General features: G+C 37.1%; 1 protein-coding gene across 1 annotated transcript; it reads left to right on the forward strand.

The window, feature by feature from the left end:
• The first annotated feature begins 5,039 nt into the window (after positions 1–5,039).
• On the forward strand, positions 5,040–15,305 carry LOC115218588. Its single transcript, XM_029788482.2, has 4 exons — positions 5,040–5,290; positions 8,366–8,578; positions 11,924–12,007; positions 14,879–15,305. The coding sequence occupies exons 1-4, from the start codon at positions 5,194–5,196 to the stop codon at positions 15,220–15,222; spliced, it is 738 nt and encodes a 245-aa protein (XP_029644342.1). The 5' UTR covers positions 5,040–5,193; the 3' UTR covers positions 15,223–15,305.
• Positions 15,306–20,556: the final 5,251 nt, after the last annotated feature.

The following is a 20,556-nucleotide window of genomic DNA, read 5'->3' on the forward strand; positions in this document are numbered from 1 at the left end:
CTAACGATCTATCATGGCGACTGACTTCGGACAGAAGGGTCACACTCGAGAGCGAAGAAGTAGGAGAGATAACAAAGTAAAGATGACACCCAACACAAAGGTGCGTGTGTGTATAAGAGAGTAGTGTGCCTGTATGTATGTGTAGGTGTGAAAATGTGGGGATGGGAATTGGTCAGTGCTAGTGTGTGGGTGGTGTGTCGTGATGTGATGTGTAATGTTGTATGGTGTGGTGGCGAGCTGGCAAAAACGGTAGCACGCCGGGCGAAATGCGTAGCCGTATTTCGTCTGCCGTTACGTTCTGAGTTCAAATTCAGCCGAGGTCGACTTTGCCTTTCATCCTTTCGGGGTCGATTAAATAAGTACCAGTTATGCACTGGGGTCGATATAATCGACTTAATCCTTTTGTCTGTCCCTGTTTGTCCCCTCTGTGTTTAGCCCCTTGTGGGTAGTAAAGAAATAGTGGTGTGATGTTGTTGGGAGGTGGTGGGAGGCGAGAGTGGGGAAATCACGGGTGGTGTGTGTGTTCGGCTGAGGGTTGGAGTAGAGTTGGGATATGTGGGTAGGCAGAGGGTGAGGGTAGAGGTGGGGTATGTGGGAGAGGGTGTGAGGGATAGGATGGAGTATGGATTGGGGGATGGGATGGGGAGATGGGAAGGATAGGGATGGTGGAGTAGGAATGTGTAGGGGTGGGTGGGCTTATGGGGAGGGTTGATAATGAAGGGAGAAGGGGAAGGTGGGTATGTGAGGAGAGAGATGAAGAGAGAAGAGAGAAAGAGAGGGTGAAAAAATAAGAGAGAAGAGAGAAAGAGAGTAAGAGAAGAGAGAGAAAGAAAGAAGAGAAAAAGACAGTAAGAGAGAAGAGGGAAAGGGAGTAGGGGTGAAGAGAAGTAGAAGTGAAGAGAAGTAGGAGTGAAGAGAAGTAAAAATCGGGACAAGAGAGGAAAGTTGTGTGGGAGGAAGTAGGAGGGAGGGGAAGAGAGGAAAGGGGAGGAGGTTAGATGAAGAGGGGAGGAGAGTTGAGCCCAAATGGCGTAAACGAGCGAAGAGAGAAGATTAATCCCTGTTTGAAGGAGGCGAGGAGTCGGTTAGGGAAGATGTGTGAAGTGGACGGGTCGGACTGGAGATGGCGGAAAGCTCGGAGAATGGTGCGTTGGAGAGGTAGGGTGGTGGGGTCGTAGGTGAGGGGAAAAAGGAGGCGGGAGACTGCAGGGCGGGTTCGGGGGGAGAGAGAGCAGATGCACGGTCTACAGAACTTGCTCTGGCAAGGGCGGTGTGGACAGTGGTGAGGGGATATCCACGTAGGATGAAGTGGCGAGCCATGAGTTGAGACTGAGTCTCAAAGTCATGGTCATCACTACAGAGCCTACGTAGACGGAGGAATTGGGAATAGGGGATGGAAAGCTTGGTGTGTTTGGGGTGGGAGGAAGAGAAGTTGAGGTATGAGTGTGAGTCTGTGTGTTTGTAGTGGATGGATGTGGTAAGAGTGGAGTGATGAATGCTGACCGAAATGTCAAGAAAGGAGACAGAGGTGCAGTAGAAGTGAAGGGCAGGATGGAAAGATTTGACAAAAGAGAGGAAGGAGTCTAGATGTTTGCGGGAGAGCGAGGTGGCACCGATACAGTCGTCAATATAACGGCCCTATAGTTCGGGAGTGGGACCAATGGTATATATATATATATATATATATATATATATATATACTGTATACCTAACAGTCCCATACAGTTAACTGTGTATGTATATATACATAAATGCATGCATGTGTGGTAAGTAGCTTGCTTACCGACGACAGGGTTCCGGGTTCAGTCCCACTGCGTGGCACCCTAGGCAGGTATTTCTACTGTAGACTCGGACCGTCCAAAGCCTTATGAGTTTATTTGGTAGACGGAAACTGCAAGACGCCCGTCTTACACACATTTATATATATATATATATATAGACGATGCTTCAGCATGGCTGCAGTCAACTGACACAAGTAAAAGTTTATATATATATATATATATATATATATATATAATATATATATATATACACACACACACATATATATGTATATATATATATATATGTATAAGGGTGGAAAGGAACACACGAGTTGATATATATGAAAAAACAAGTCAAAAATAGAAAATGCTAAGATGATTTTATAGTGAATCTTTCAGTACCGGTTTCGGTCATTTTGAGACCTTTTCAACTGTAACGATTAAATAATTAAATTTTGAAAAATTTAGAAAAATTAGAAGAAAGGTTTTTTTAAAGGAATACTTCCATAGTAGTGTTCAGATATATGTGGCATTCTGCCTTTCTCTGACTCCCTTGTTTGCACTTGTGTATTCGAGGTCGTTGTGAGTTCTTGAGGTGGTGGGAGTGGGAAAATCTGGGCTGGTCAGTGGCGACCGGCAGTCGCTGCGTAGGCGTTATACTTTAAGACATTAGTGGGGGTAGAAGGTGGAGAAGTAGAAGAAGAAGAAGAAGATGACGGTGCCGATGATGATGACGATGAAGAAGAAGAAGGAGAAGGAGAAGATGACGATGATGATGGTGGTGATGACGATGACGACGATGATGATGATAACGATGATGATGAAGAAGGAGAAGAAGAGGGAGAAGAAGAAAAAAAACAGAGAAGGGAGAATATGAATGGGTGAAGATATAGCTGTTTTGGGGCGATTAGTAATGGATTCTATGGAATGTAGTATTTGTGTGTGTATATATATTTCTTTTATTCTTAAGTTGAGCTATATTAATTGTTTGTCGTAGACCCGTTAAGAAGTGGCCTGTATTTTATAATAAAGAGATTTTCTTTACTTATTCGTTGTCTCGAGGTTGTATCGTCCCTAAATTGGTAGAGGGGAAAATTCTGAAGTTTGGTGTTTTTTTGTTGGCGCAAGTATCTATGTGTTGGCTAAAAGCTATTTTTCTGTTTTGGGGAATTTTTATCTGGGATCTGTGCAGGGCCATTCGTTTACGCAAACCATTTTTTGTTTGGCCTATGTACTGCTCTTGACACCCGGAGCAGGTTAGTGAGTATATTAGGTTCTCCGAAGCACATGTGAAGTTGCTTTTCACTGTAAACCGTTGTCCCTGTTTGAAGGAGAACTCAGAACCCTCGATTAGATAGTCGCATATCCCGCAATTGGGTCTTCCACATTTTTTTACTGTCGGCTTCTGTGTTGAAGAGTGAATTCGGGCTTGTGTTAGAAGACTTTTCATGGATCTAGGCTGTCTTTTGCTTTTTATGATCGTGTGTGTTTGGAGGATTGTGTTCATTCTGTGGTCTTTTTTAGGAGGGGTATGTTGTGGAGAATGGTGCCGAAGGCTTCGTTATTGAGAGGGTTGTGTGTGGAGATGTATGGTAAGGCTTTTGGTTGTAAGTTTTTCTTTGATTTGGGATGTCTCAGTTCCTTGATGTTAAGTTGAAGGGCACGTTGAATGCACTTGTCAATAAGTGAAGGTGGATAGTTCCTGGTGATAAGGGTATCTTTTAGTTCTTGTAGTCGTGTGTCTCTGGTGTTTGCGTTAGAGACTATAGTGCATATCCTTTTTGCTAGATTGAAGGGGATATTCATCCTAGTGTGTCTGGGGTGGCATGAATTGAATGGAAGATATTGCTTAGAGTCTGTAGGTTTATAGTATATGTCTGTTTCTATTATATTATTAGCTTTCTTAATGAGGATATCGAGGAAGGGAAGTTGTTGCTGGCTATATTCCATCGTGAATTGGATGTTTACGTCCAGCCCGTTTAAAATTTCCTGGAATTCTATGAGTTTTTCTATATTTTTATGCCAAAGAATGAAACAGTCATCTAGGTATCTCTTCCAGTTGTTTTCTATGTAGATGGAGAAAGGGCTGCCATATCTTTCTAGAACCTTACGATATAGACTGATCTCTAGGTATCCTATGACTAGGTTGTCAAAGGAGGGGGCCATTCGTGTACCCATCGCAGTCCCCGATTTTTGTCGGTAGAAGTTGTCATTGAAGGCGAAGAAGTTATTTTCCAGGATGAATTTAACCCCTTCTATCACGAATTCTTTTTTGATGCGGTGTGGTAGTTCGTTGGCGTGATTCTCTAGCCAGAATTGGATTGCCTCTAGTCCTAGGTTGTGGGGGATATTGGAGTAGAGGTTGACTACATCGAAGGATACCAGTATGGTGTTTTGGTTTATAGTATTCGGTAGGTGATTGAGCATATCTAAGTCGTCCCTTATATAGCTTTTGACATGTTTGAGGAGTGGTTTTAACAGGGTGTCTAAAAAGTTACTGAGGCGGTGGGTTTCGCATGCGGGACCTGCTATTATGGGTCTCAATTTGAGGTCATTAGGATTAGGGACTTTAATTATTTTGTCTGTGGCTATCTTGCATGCGTTGCTTATTTTTTCACTTTTGTGGATCTTAGGTATACCGTAGAATTGGCTAGTTTTACTTGTGAAATTGGTCATATAATCATATTCTTTGTCGGTGAGCCCTGCTTTGTATGGGTTAAATATGGATTTTAGTTCCCTCATTATTTTTTGTTGACTGTAGTTTTGTGCCTTTTCATAGTATGTTGTGTCTTCCAGCATAGAAAGAACCAAGGTTATGTAAAAAGTCGTATCCATTAAGACAACAGCACTCCCTTTATCGGCCTCTTTGATTGTTATTGTTTTATCTTGTTTTAATTTGTTCAACTCAGCCCATTCTTTTTTGCTGAAGTTTGGTTTGTGTTTTTGTTTGTGCATATGTTGATATGGGTAATTAGATATGTGGTCACAGAAATCATCAAGTGTTTTGTTCTTACCTTTCGAGGGGGTGTAGTTACTCCTATTTCTGGCTAACGATTCGTCCTCGTTGTATTTATCGTATAGCTCCTCAGTAAGTCTTAATTTTCTGCAGAATTCTGCGATGTCTTCTTTCATTTCGTTGTAGTTGGGGTGTTGTGGGGTGGGTGTAAACTAATCATTAATTAGTAACCTATCCTAAACTTGAATACAATAAACTGTTTGTTTTGACGTTCACTTCCTTATTGCTTTCTTTTAATTGGCTCATCTTAGAAACAACAACTTATATCCTGATCATGGTGAATCTTATAAATACAGAAAATTCCGTCGGGTTGTTGTCAATTCACTTCCATTTTGCCGTAATTTCTTTCTCATTAGCGAACGATCTCGTGTCGAATTTTGAGCAGAGAAGAAAAAAATTAAGACCAACGCCATAATGAAGATGAATACAGTCTTTTACTTAACCTTGATAGCCCTGATGTTCGGTCTGGGGACATGTGCCGTGGTGAATATGGAGCCGAAGATGAATAAAGGTAAGCACTCCTTTAGTCCAGTACAGTATAGATCATATACGATATATATATATATATATATGCACATATATGCACACACATACATATACATGTGTGTGCATGTATACATATACATACACAATTATATATACATACACGTGTATACATACATAAACATGTGTGTATATATATAATCAAAATAAGCAACAAGAATGACTCCGGTAATTTGGTACGATCGTTTCGTACTACATCATTTTATTAAATGTTGTAAGCATTACAACAGATTTAAAATGCTGAGCACTCATCAGCCAATTATAGAGGTTTTCCATTAATAAAAAAAATTTCATATCAAGTGGCAACATTATAGAGAAGGTAGATATATAGACAAAGATGTGGATTCAAATTTTATGAACATTTGAGGTAGTGGAGGCCATCAACTGACTGACTAAGATTCAGTTGTTCCAGACTACTGTAAGGTTCTGAGAGGGAAGGACAAATGAAAGGAGACAATAAAGATTTTCTAATTATAGGAATGGGGTAAAGGGGATGTCAGAGCTCCATATAAGGAATTTATGTAGAAAACAGCATTGTCACAACGATTTGATGAACAGATTCGGCGTTAGGAGAACTAGGTCAATGTCAAGTGGTCACAATAACATTCATAGAGAATGCAGAGACCGTACAAACCCTATGCACATCATCACAACAGTTGGTCAATAAGTTTCAAGTACTTTGACACGATAGAAAAAAGGAAAAAAAAATATAAATCTAAAATTTATTCAATTTGGAGAAAAAGACTATTACTTATTATGAGTAGGCGTAGTACATTTTAACTGGGGGAAAAGCCTTATTAATCAAGTGAACATATTAGGGGTCAAAATACATACTAATAAAAATGGAAGTCAGAAAATCAAAAAGGAAGATACTCATAGGTTTAGTAGAAGTTGATATTTTATAATATGAAGAGAGGTAATTTAGAAGAGTAAATTATTCAAATTTCATGGATAGTGAGTTGATATTAATGAATTAAAATATAGGATCTGTTGGAAATAAAATTTACTACCTGCGGATAAAAGTTAATTAGTTAGGTAAAAATATCTCAGGTTAATTATATATTAAGAAATGGGAGTGAAACAATCAAGATGAACTAAATAGTTTCCCTAAGGACATAGGATTAATACTACTTAGTACTGGAGAACATTATAAGAAAGAGGAATTTAATTCTAAGTTTGCAATGAAGTTTTTTAATCATCTATGAGTGTTAAACTAAAACCAGTATGGTATATTCGTTCCTATTTGGTTAAATATATTTTGTAAATATATCTTAGACTAATTATATATTAAGGAATGGAAGTGAGATAATCAAGGTGAACCGAGTAGTTTCTTTACGGACATAGGATTCATACTATTTAGTATTCCTACTATTTGGGATTCATACAGTTTAATTTTAGAAAAAAGAAGAATTCAATTTTAAGTTTGCAGTGAAGATTTTATTTTTATTAATGTTTATTTTTATGAAAAACCACACGGATTTTTATGGATAACACCATACAGAATACTGGAGCATCTAAATTAAGTACCATATTCATTTGAATCTAAATTTTCGCTGAACTTATATATATATATATATATATATATATATATATATATATATATATATATATATATATATATATATATATACATATATATATATATATAATATATATATATATATTATATATATATATATATGCAAACACAATCACACACACACATACATACATATATATTATTGTGTCTGGAGAGGATCATTCTCTTTTAGTACCTTATTATTTGACACACTCACCGGTTCGATTTCCTTTCATTTATATATTTTTTGTAAAAATCTTCGTTGCTTCTTGCAAGGCGTAACGAAAATTTTAGAAAGGATAAATAAGCAAATGAATAGAAATCGAACCGATGAGTGTGTTAAATGATAAGGAACTAAAAGAGATTGATCCACAATTAAATACGCTTCAACACACGAATTTACATAAAGAATCTTGCGAACTAAATACAAAAACGATATATATATATATATATATATATATATGTAAATATATACTCTTTACTCTTTTACTTTTTTACTTGTTTTAGTCATTTGACTGAGGCCATGCTGGAGCACCGCCTTTAGTCGAGCAAATCCCCAGGACTTATTCTTTGTAAGCTTAGTACTTACGCTATCGGTCTGTCTTGCCGAACCGCTAATTGACGGGGTCCTAAACACATCAGCATCAGTTGTCAACACACACACACACACACATATATATACGACGGGTTTCTTTCAGTTTCCATCTACGAAATCCACTCACAGGCTTTGGTCGGCCCGAGGCTATAGTAAAAGACACTTGCCTAGATGCCAAGTAGTGGGACTGAACCCGGAACCATGTGGTTGGTAAGCAAGCTACTTACCACGCAGCCACTCCTGCATGTATATATATATATATATATATAATATATATATATATATATATATATACATATATACATCTATATATTGAGAATTTACAAAAACAAAACAAAACAAACGACAACAAACATATGTACTCGTTTAACGTTCGGGAGGTGAGAAAGTCTTTTACATTTCGAGCCTACGCTCTTCGACAGAAAGGAACACAGACAGAAACAGGGTGTTAAAGTAGAAAAAAGGTTTAGTGGCTAGCGATCTATCATGGCAAAATACATACACACACACACACATACATACATACATACATATATATATATATATATATAATATATATATATATATATATATAATATATATATATATATAAATAGTATAGACACCAGTAGATATGATTAACCTTTAGAGGTTGGCATAACACATAACTATAGACGAGCTTCCTCACATAATTTACAATAGTGTTAACAACGAAGGTAAACAATTAGCCAACGGTCTACGTATAGCCGACAGGTTGGAAAGGTTGCATAAGAGAAATGCCTTTATCTCTACCCAATAAAAGGCCAATCATATATGAACGTATGTGACTATCGCAATACGCATACATCCATCGCATGATATATCGCCATACTTGAATAGTTAATTCGCTTTTTTTTGTATTAAATTTACAGGTGATAGCACTTATGAAAGAGCTCTTGTAGAGAAACTGATGGAAAAGATTCAGTTTGATCGAATGCTCGAGAATAATGATATCGAACCTCAGAATGAAATACTGGTCACTGAACTTGCTGAAAATCGTGAGTTGGAAGATCTTAAAGTTATGAAATGTTCTTGGAATCAGAATATAGGGGAATGCTGTGTTGTGCTGTTTAGACCCCCTCGATGTAAGTATTGTTTGTTTATTTGCCCTTCTTTCAATTTATTTGAAATATATAAATTCAGTGTGTGGAAAAGATCGTAAGTTTGAACGATAAGGTATGACTGTTCGGTAATGTAAAACTCAAAAGACAATGACTAAAATCTCATGGCAAATTGCCTGAGCTGATAGAGCGTCAGACGTAATGTCGCGTGATATTTGTTGCCCAACTCTGAGTTCTGAGTTCAAATCCCAACCAAGATCAAATTTGAATTTCGTCCTTTCATGGTCGATAAAGTATAACCAACCCACAGCGGTCAACTTATGGAACAGAAAATATATCACAACAGATACCTATTGTTATATGATCCATCCCTTTGCGTTCTGAGTTCAAATCCGACCATGGCCTGATTGCAATGAATACTGTGAGCTACTTGAAGTTTCATGCACGGATAGCACAATAATTGGATGGGCTGTATGGCAAAGCGTGCAGTGATCTGCCAATTTTTCAGTTCCAAACTCATGTCGCTCACGTTAATTTCTGTAGTCATCCAAAATATATATAGGTCTCTCTCTCTTTGTTTCTGTCTGTCTGTCTCTCATTCTCTCTCACTTTCTCTCATTCTCTCTCTCTCTCATTCTCTCTCTTGTTATATATACATATACATATTTTAATCTATAAAACAGAGTTAGTGTCTGTTAGTGTGTGTGCGTGCGTATGTGTGTGTTTGTGTGTGTGTGTGTGTGTGTGTGTTGTGGTCAATGAGGAAAAGTGACGAGATACTAATAGTAAATGCCACACTTGGATGTATTAGCACTCAAAAACCAACTATGACTAAAAAATATTGGTATAAATGTAAGTAGAAAATACCTACAAAAATTTACATTGCTTGGAACTGCAAGAATTTTTCGCAGGGTTCTTGAAGCATGACCTGGAAGTAAGTGTCACCTTAGTCTTCTGGTTGTGGACAGCTGACATGTTTCCTCATACTAAGCAAAATAAACTGAGAGATTTCATCATATACTAATAAGAAGTGCTGCACGGTAACTTAGATAACTTAGATATGTTTCGACCAAAGATTGGTCCAGGCCATGTCTATCTTATTAGCACCACCTGATAGGATTATTCGAATCCTGTTTAAGTCAAGTTTTGTTCAATTAGTGAGTTCTTGTTGGGTGAGTTATATCCAGTTTTCTTCAAGTAGTGAGTTCTTGTTGGGTGAGTTGTATCCAATTATGGGTGGCTTATCTGGTATTCTTTGAAGGAATCTATCCAGACTCCGTTTAAAGTTGATGGGATCCTTTCCTCTTTGATCTCCCTCGGGACAATGTTAAATAGGGCAGGGCCTGTTGAGGAAAAGAAATTATGTTGCATTGTACATGCATGTTGTGATCATGAATTGGGCAGGGGGCGTGTGGCCCGTGGTCCCAGTCTTGGATGAACCTTGAAGCTAATGTTAAGGTCGTTTGGGCAAAGTTGGCGGTATATTCTCCACGTCGTACAAATGATGTACCGCTCACGGAAAGGTCGTTTATGTAAATTATGAAGAGTAGCGGACCTAAAACAGTCCCCTGGGGAACACCGCTGGTGACTTTCGCTGGGCTTGAGTGGGCTCCATCAACTACAACATGTTGTGTTCTATTCGCCAGGAAATACTTAATCCAGTGTAGAACTTTTCCACGGATTCTAACATTTTCCAATTTTGAGAGTAGGATATTATGGTCTACCCTGTCGAACGCTTTACTGAAGTCAAGATATATGACGTCAGAGTTCGAACCTGTTCCCAAGGCTTTGAGTACATCTTCAATGTGGTGTAAGAGCTGTGTTAGACAGTCCCTGCCACAGCGAAAGCCATGCTGATTTGCATTTAGGAGTTTGTGGGTCTCCAGGAACTCAGCTATCCTTGATCTTAACACTCTTTCAAACACTTTAATGATGTGGGAGGTGAGTGAGATTGGGCGATAGTTGACTGCGAGGGATCTGTTTCCCTGTTTGAAAACCGGGATGACCGACTGGGATAGAAACTGTTTCGGTATATAACCTGCGTCTAACGAATTTCTCCAGAGGTTGGTCAGAGGGACTGCAAGTTGGTGTCTACATTCCTTCAGGAGACTAGCGGGGAATCTATCAGGGCCTACGGCAGAGTAGTATTTGACCTCATTTATTGCTGCAACGATGTCAGTGGCAGTGAAGGTTACGTCTGAGATTTTATGTTGGGAGTCAACTTCGTTCGTTTCTCTTACGTCAATATCAGTGGGAACACTAAAGACAGAGCAGTATTGTTTCTGCAGTATTTCTGCCATTTCTTTAGCATCGCGTTGGGGAATGCCGTTATCATCAATCAATGGCCCAATGGGTGAGACGGTGGTTCTATGCTTATTTGCATAATAATAGAACACTTTTGGGTTCTGTTTGATGTTTTTGATTACCCACTGTTCCTCCACAGCTCTTTGATTTTCAATGGAGGTTTTCATGTTGGTCTGCGGATGAAGTTTTTCCAGCTCTAGTCTTTTCATTGTTGTTGAATGTGGATATTGTGTGTGGGAATATTTTAATTGGTTGATTTTTTTGTTGAGTCTTTTGATGAGCCTGATGAGTGTTTTTTTCTTTTTAGGGAGCCGGTTTCTGTTTGTGCTAGTAGATTTCGTGGGAGCGTGTTTAGAGCATGTATAGGTGACAATGTTTTCAAAGTGCTGCCACGCGGTCTCAATATGAGAGGAATTGAGAGTAAAAGACCAGTCGATGGAAGACAGATCCTTTCTGATTGCTCCCCAGTCCGCTTTGTGGAAGTTTATGTTGCCAAGTGAGTGCCATGCAGTGGGATTGGCTGGTTTGGTTTTTATATATCGGGAATTAAAATTGCAGAGTACCATGTCGTGATCTGAGAGGAGAGTTTTTCGACTGAAATACTGTGAACGTAGTTAGAGTGATTGGTCAATACCAGATCCAAGATCGTTTTATTCTGCCTCGTTGGTTCGAGCACTAGCTGAGTCAGTAGACTAGCTGAGTCGGTAGAAGCACTAAAATATGAAATTGTACGAATGCGGGCCGTAAACAGACTAACTCTCATCCCAGTTGTTGGAGAGGCATTGGGAGTATTATCAATTTGAGCAATTTGTTGGAGAAAGTGGATTGAGGAGAAGAGGGTAGGACATGTTCAGAAAACTGCACTATTGGGTACAGCGTTGATTTGTGATTTGTACTTGAATGATAAATATTGTGAAAAGAAACACTGACAATAGCTTGTCGTCTGCTCTTAAAAAATTAGCTGCATCAGCTGAAATCTATGAATCTGAGGAGTGAAATGATATTAATAATATTAATCTCGATTAAGGAAAAAATATAAAGAGAATAATTATTTTCCTTTTTCAGTATGTATTCGAATGAAACTTTTAAACAAAGAATTGCAGTTGACATTAAGAATCGGTTCTAAAGTGATGCTGAGGCAAACTTTCGGTGAGTATCTTGTATTATTAACACATGTGATATAATCTATCTATCTATCTATCTATCTATCTATCTATCTATCTATCTATCTATCTATCTATCTATCTATCTATCTATCTATCTATCTATCTATCTTTCCTCTCCCCTTTTCTCCCCCCCCCCTTTTTAAAAATCCTCCCCTTTTTTTTGTCCTCTTTCTTTCCTTTTACGATCCCTTTTGATCGAAAACCAACCCCCTTTTTTTACCACCAAAAGAAAAGCTCTACCTTGTAATTTGTTCTGTCTGTGTGCAGCCCTGTGTGGCTAATAAAGAAACATATCTATGCATACATATATACATGCATACATACATACATATATACATGTATACATGCATGCATACCTACATACATACATATGCATATACACTGACTCAAACAAATGCATACAAATCTATATACACTTTTTCATATGTATACATAACCATTTGTGTTCATGTGTGAGTGTGTGAATGAGTGCGCGCGCATACGCTTGTTTGCATTTTTTAGATCCTGTTTACAAAAAAAATTCTTCGAAACATTTTTTGTGGATACGACGATATGATATTCGAGCGAGCACCATCGATTGGTAATTCTCGTTATCGCTTGTGTGCTTATGTACTAATGTCTTCAGTTTAACCATTCTTAGTACTTTACACTTCGGAAAATTCGATATAAGAGAAATAATTAATAGTTTAACGAAAACAGATAATACACATAGAGTATTTACTTTTTCAATCATTGTGTTGCCATATTAACACCATTTTGTCTACGTAACGTTTTAGCTACTAGCAAATGACTGATACGTCACGTTGGCAAAAAGACCAGAAAACACAATGCTTAAAAATGCGAATATTCTATGTATTCGCTGTCTTTTTAAAATTATATATATATATATATATATATAGAATATTAGTGTATAGGACATTTATGATAGTATACATACATACATACATACATACATACATATATATATATATATATATAAATATATAGAAATAAATATTATAGTTCACATAATATTTATACATATTTTATGTGAATTGTAATATAGTCTAAATTCGTTTTGGTATTTAATTTCATTTATATACTTATATTTGCACATGCGAAACTGATAAGGGAAAAACAATTTTACGATAAGACTTTGCAGTATTGTTTTTTATTAAAATACCAGCGTGTTCAGAGCGATACCATTAAATGCAGTTCGCCTGCATACTTTCAGTGTTTCTGATTTTCACTCTCACCCACTCCGTTTGTTTTTTTTATTCTGCTTGACGAAACACATTGTGTTTTATTATGTAAATATAAACATACAGACACAGAAACAGAAACACACACACACCACACACACACACACACACACACACACACACACACACCACACACACACACACACACATATACATATATACTCATACATACATACATAGATATGTATAAATATATAAATATATATAGTTGGTTTTACAAAAAAACAAAACAAAAGCCGAAGACGGGTGTGTAAACAACAAACAGATGTATTAGTTTAACGCTCGGGAATTGAAAAAGTCTTTTACGTTTCGAGTCAGCGCTCTTCGTCAGAAAGGAACGTTGACTCGAAACGTAAAAGACTTTTAAATATATATATATATATATATATATATATATACATGTGTGTGTGTGTGTGTCCTTATATATATATACAAGTGCATAGAATATTAGTGTATAGGACATTTATGATAGTATACATACATACATACATACATACATACATGCATATATATATATATATTTGTATTGATATATATATTCATATTCATGATAGTATATATATATATATATATATATATATATATATATATATATATATATATATATATATATTATATGATATATAGTATATATATATGCGTGTGTAAAATTAGTGTACATTTAGATACAAAAGACCCGACCCTCAACAGGCAGCCCTACACACTAAAAGGTGCAGTCAGAACGACCAAAACGACATTTAAGAGCATTTTCGGAGGGAATATATATGTACACACACACATATATAAATTATTATGTATATATAATATATATATATATATATATATATATATATATATATATATATATATATATATATATATATATATATATATATATATATATATATATTTATGTACCAAGAAAAAGCAACAAGAATGGATCGGTAGTTTAGTACAATTGTTTCATACTATAAACATTTTATCTTAAAGCTGCAAATATTACAGCAAATATAACGTCAAGTATTCATCAGCTAAATCACATATAGGTTTTCCAAACATCTTAGAGAGTGTAAATATCCTTATGAAGTTATATGAGTGAGTTCCATGAATTTGAAGTAAGATTCCAAGCAGACTATATATGTGTTCCAACAATAGAAAGTTTTTAAATTGATTATCAAAATCCCAGAGAAGATAAATCTACTCATAAAGATGTGGATATAAGTTCCAAGAGACATAAGGAAAGATGCTGGTCATACCACGGTTAAGTTCGCATCTAACTGTTGCAGACAAAATTCTATAGTAGCAAGAAAGACAGCGGGGTAGGTTTAGCTAAAGCAAAGGACAATACTCACCCCACATAATTTTATAGTTAATACCATAAAGAATTCTGGTGCATCTAAGTTAAGTACCATATTCATTTGAATTCATTTGAATCTTAATTGTTTTGCTGAAATTATATATTTATGTAGGTATATATATATATATATATATATATATATATATTATATATATATATATATATATATAATATATATATATATAGATATATATATATATATATACACACATACACCCGTATATACTCACACACGTATTACATAGTTTTTCTGTTATTACTCTTTTCATATTTGCAGGTCTAACTCTTAAAAAAACATTCTATTTCAATTATGGAATTGCTTCAGTCGCAATAACAATAGATATCGAAACTTTAAGCCTCCATGGCTTTAAAGCTTGCTTCCGTATAAAATATACAGTTCTAGTTTTTCATGCCTTACTTGACCTCGGTTGTATCAATCATCATTTTGGTGACGACGACATTAGCCTTCTGAACAGTTATGCAGATTGGAATATAAATGATAAAGTTTCTTTTGAGACACCAGTGTTTGAAGCTGACAAGCCTAAGAGACTGGAATACCTTGGCAATATAAACGGAAACGAAAATTCTCTGATTTGGCCCAAAGACGCCGAGAAGCAGTGAGCGAATTGAAATATAGTAGTTTCGTTCGTTTGTATAAGGCTCTATACCAATAACAAAATAATAGTAAATTCCATATATAAATAGTAAAATGATAATAAAATACTTATAGTGATACATATAAAGAAAACAAAAACGATATGAATTTAGGGAATAATGCATGTGACTTTATGGAAACCAATTTGTCTTTAATAAATAGTTCATTACTGTATGTTTTCTCGTTTTGTATATTTGATTTTTATTTCATTCTACAATTTGTTTTCTATTCTACACAGTAAAGGGAAATATATATATATATATATATATATATATATAAAATATTATTTGAGACAAAACCACTATTTTGCAAAACAAACAAGGAAAGACATAATCAATACATAAAATTTAATAAATAGTCAAAAAAACCGCCACTACAATCGTTTCTTGTCTTGATCGACAATCTTCAGGTGGACTTCCAATAATTGTAACTGAATTATTGGAAGTCCACCTGAAGATTGTCGATCAAGACAAGAAACGATTGTAGTGGCGGTTTTTTTTGACTATTTATTAATTTTATGTATTGATTATGTCTTTCCTTGTTTGTTTTGCAAAATAGTGGTTTTGTCTCAAATAATATTTTATAATATTTTACTATAAAATTGGATTTAATCCTAAATCTGATTTTTTTCCCTGTAAATTTGGATATATTCCCTAATATTTATTATTATTATATATATATATATATATATATATATATTATATATATATATATATTATATAATATATATTATATATATATATATGTATATATATATATATATATAACAATGACATTGTATTACACAGGTGTGAGTGTGTGATAAGAAACTTGCTTCCCAATCACATGCTTCTAGGTTCAATCCCGCTACGTGCCACTGTGGGCAAGTTTCTTCTATTATAGCCTCATGCCGACCAAAGCGTTCTGAGAGGATTTAATAGACGGAAACTGAAAGCAAGCCCGAGTTATATATACGTGTATGTGTGTTTAAGTCTGTGTCTGTCTCCCATTACCGCTTGGTACCGATGTTGATGTGTTTTCGTCTCCGTAACCTAGTGGTTCGGCAAAAGACACTGGTAGAATAAGTACCAGGCTTTAAAAACAAGTCCCAGGGCTTATTTATTCCACAAATATTGTTCAAGGCGACGCCCAGGCATGGCCGTTGTCCAATGAGTAAATCAAGTAAAAGATAAAAAATACTTGGTCGGAACGGACTTAAATATATTGTGAGTAAAACAGAATATCAAAGTAAGCGGAGTATTATAGAGGTGTTCATTTATAATAATGTAATGCTTGCGCATTATTTTTGCTCAGCGCATATGTTTTCAATTTAATCTTTAGTGCATCTCGAAAATTATCATAGAAATAATTGCCATAAAGAAAAGAAAGTGTCGTAATTGTCTACGAAGAGGCTGAGTGCATAACATACACTGAAAATATATATATTTTTTGCTTACTTTGATGCGAAATGTATAAGGAGTTGCAGAAAAAATCATGACTTTGGATAAAAGAAAATAAAGGCGGATCAGTTAGTTATGATTTTATTCAACATATTCCCCTCTCAGATTTATACACTTACTGCAGCGGTCCTTCAGATTTTCAAAGCTCTGTAAAAGAACTCAGATGGTTGTACTTCCTACCAGGTATTTCGCTACACCCGTAAAGCCAGGAACTTTTCAGCACCCCACTCGTACATGTATTTTGTTCTTCTATATACCCAGATATAATCGATGCACAAATCATGTAGTGACAAGAGTAGTTAATCAAATTGTTCGATAAATTAGAGAAGTGGACTTGGGTGGAAAAACAAATGAAGACTAGTCGGATTTCAATAAACGTGTCGTATTGTTTGATGAATTTGAAACTTGTATGACAAGGACAGATTCTTCAGTATGACATAAAGCTATATATCCTATTTATTTCTTTACTACCCAAAAGGGGCTAAACACAGAGGAGACAAACAAGGACAGACAAACGGATTAAGTCGATTACATCGACCCCAGTGCGTAACTGGTACATAATTTATCGACCCCGAAAGGATGAAAGGCAAAGTCGACCTCGGCGTAATTTGAACTTAGAACGTAACGGCAGACGAACTACGGCTACGCATTTTGCCCGGCGTGCTAACGTTTCTGCCACCTCGCCACCTTAAAGCTATATTACCTATTGAGAGTCTGGTGTCTGCTCCTTTCTCTTGTGCAACCAATCTTCTTTCAGATACCTTCCTCAAGAATCCCTAAACTTATTAGATTGAGTGATTAGTTATGTTACTCTTTCCAGACACTTGGTTTCAGTTTTCTTATCTCAAAATCCGTTACGGGATTTGCATGCGTGAGAAGATGGAATCTCCTGAATTTATACAACTGGCTTACAAGAGGATATAAGTTGTTGATTCAATTGCAGCAAAGCAAATGCATGAGGAACAGCCATAAGTAGAAAAATTAAGGATAGGTTTTCAATGGTTTCTTAATACGTTTCCGAAAACACTAATTGAAAATTTAGAACAGAAAAAATATCAACATGGAAAACAAAATGCTTTGAAATATTTAACCACTAAGGGTGGGTGTTACTGTTGCTTGTAGCCCCAGGAGATCCTCGTTTCCAGCTGGCTTTAGGCACCCTCTGTGCACTTATGGTACTTGCAAAGGGAGGTCATCCCTCTCTCGTCAACCTAAGTGATACGCACGGACTGCAGTTTCTATGTATTTGCCTGTCTTCAGCGTACGGCAATCACCGGTTTTCGATGAAGGGGGACCGTATACTATAAGGGCAGAGAAAGTGTGCCTAAAGCCAGCTGGAGACGATGATCTCCTGGGGCTACAAGCAACAGTAACACCCACCCTTAGTGGTTAGCCATATTGAGATGGCTAGTATACCTTACATTGTCGTGCAGTTACTGTTTACATCTCGTTCAGGGATTTATTATTGCTTGCAGACAGTTTTTCGAAATCAGTCACGAAAAGTTACTGGAAAAACTATATATAAAGATTTGCAAACGGTCTCCCTTCATCGAAAACCGCTGTTTTGACTCGTCTAGGGAACCCTCTTTCATCTGCGTATTGAGAAGTTAGCTGCCTATTTTGTTGAGTGAGTTCGTTTTTCGTTCGTCGTTGTTTGTGTTTGCTCGTCAATTGAACAGTTGTCCGTTGTGTGACAGTAATTTTCGCCCTACGGGGCTGAAAATTCTGTGTATAAACATTGTTATTACCTTCGGGGTAATTTTTTTTTCTTTTTTCTGAAAAATTGGTTCTCATAATTTGAGAAATGGAGTTCGACTTGGCGTCGAGGAGCGACTTTCCCGTGATGGGAAAAGGCGAACAGAAGGATATCGAGGTTAGAAAACAGTCTTTTTCGGCCGCAGTGGGCGGAACCGTAACGGAAGTGGCATTCAAAATGAAACAGTTGTTCGAATACCGGAACTTGGTCAAAAAGGAAAGCAACGAAATAAAACTGGTACCGCCACAAGCGATATTACAGGAAATAAAGGCCAAGACAGTCGTGTACAAGGTTTACAGTAACAAAGAAAAAAATAATGGACGTGAAGAACGAAATAGTAGAGAAGTGCTTGTTCCCGGTGTGGAGCAAAATTCGCTACGTCGGTCGAGGTGCTCGCAGCGCTACCGTTGAAGCACATTTCAACTCGGCTGATGTGGCAAGAGAGATTTCATCGATGACCTTAAAAAGTGAGGACATCATGTTACTACCTACCTATATGGGCAAAAGAACTGCGAAACTATATGTGGAAGACATACCAAGAGGATATGATATAATGTGGGTAGCAGTGGCGGTTCTGCACGACGTAGAGCAGAAAGTCTCAATTCTGCAGATGAAAAGGAAAGAGGAGGTAAATTGGAAGGGACAAGCGCTCGAACTCCTCGTTCAAGCAGAAAATAATGTGCTAGAAAACTTACCCGATAGGGTATTTATTGAGGAGGGAATTTCAATGAGAGTGTCAGTGGAGGGGCGCAGACCTAGGTGTTTCAAATGTGGTGAAAAGGGTCACGTCCGCTCGAACTGCATAAAAAAAAGAAAAACAGCGAAGCCCCTCCTCAAAGTGCTTCAAACACAGAAAAAGAAAAGGCGGAAAAAGACCCCAAGACTGCGACAAGGAAGGGAATCGAAACGGAAGATAAAAATGAACAAATGGAATTTACACAGGTGATACACAAAAGAAAAAAAGAAAATACCCTGGACTCCCCTCCCCAAACAAAGAAAAAATCAGCAAACACCGCAGAGATACATACAAAACAAATTCCCTAGCCCTACCCCCACGGCACTGTATTTATTGGAACACAGTTTGCCAAGCCCCTCCCCATAAAACAAGATTGGAAAAAATTGATTAAAAAAAATGAAAAGATTGTGGCATTCGACGAGAGGAACGATAGAGTGTTTAAGTATTTAAAATTTTCAAAACTGAAATTATTCAGTAAGTCTGCAGACACTAAGTCGACCACTCGTTTTGCAAAAATAAAGGAAGACGAGTGGAAGGAAAAAACACTCCAAGAACATTTAAAAAATAACCTTATCAGAGACGTAACTAACGAAATACTGGAGGGCAAACTTACTATAACCCCGGCAACCACACCTACCTAGAGCCCGATGGCAACGCCGGTTAAGAGCCCTGCAGCTACGACCACAAGGGAGGAAGAAGGGGAAGCATGCAGATTTAAACTGTAATGCTCCCTGTCCCAACCGTAAGTTTATTTTTTTTTCTCTCTCTCCGACAATGGCAAAGCTGGGTTGTGTGAATGTGCGTGGAATGGGGTCGAAATGGAAACAAATTTGTCTCCTGAACGACCTCACGACACACGGAGTGGACGTAGCTATTGTAACCGAGTCCAAGATGAACGGGGCCCAAGCGTTCTCGCCTCTTCTAAATGGTTTCGAGAAATTTATTTTTCCTAGCCGAGGAGGAGGAAGGGGCGTGGCAGTCCTTATCAGGAAGAGCTTGGACTTGCAGGTAAGTACTGTCTTTCTGGACCCAGAAGGCAGGCTGGTCGTTCTGGATGTGACCCACGTAAGTAAACAGTCCTTCTGGTTGATAGCTGTCTACGCTCCGAATGAGTGTAGGCAGTCGGGTTTTTTTCGGAATCTAGAGCACTTTTTAGTGACGTCGAAAACGGTAGTCTTAGTAGGGGACTTTAACACTGTCCTCGAAGCGCGGGTCGACAGTGTCGGTTCAACCAATAGGAAGGGGAACCCTAGCCTCAAGGGTCTACTAGAGAGCTTTAATCTAGTAGACCGTTATCGACTGGATGAGCCGAGCGTTCCACAGTGGACGTGGAGTAACAAAGACGGCTCACGCAGATCGTATATAGATA

The sequence above is a fragment of the Octopus sinensis genome, linkage group LG13 (genome assembly GCF_006345805.1).
Source record: "Octopus sinensis linkage group LG13, ASM634580v1, whole genome shotgun sequence".
NCBI classification, from domain to species: domain Eukaryota; kingdom Metazoa; phylum Mollusca; class Cephalopoda; order Octopoda; family Octopodidae; genus Octopus; species Octopus sinensis.

Coding starts and splice junctions, on each gene's coding strand:
- LOC115218588 (XM_029788482.2), top strand. CDS start 5,194: ATGAAGATGAATACAGTCTTTTACTTAACCTTGATAGCCCTGATGTTC. Junction 5,291..8,365: donor GGAGCCGAAGATGAATAAAG/GTAAGCACTCCT, acceptor TTAAATTTACAG/GTGATAGCACTTATGAAAGA. Junction 12,008..14,878: donor GATGCTGAGGCAAACTTTCG/GTGAGTATCTTG, acceptor TCATATTTGCAG/GTCTAACTCTTAAAAAAACA.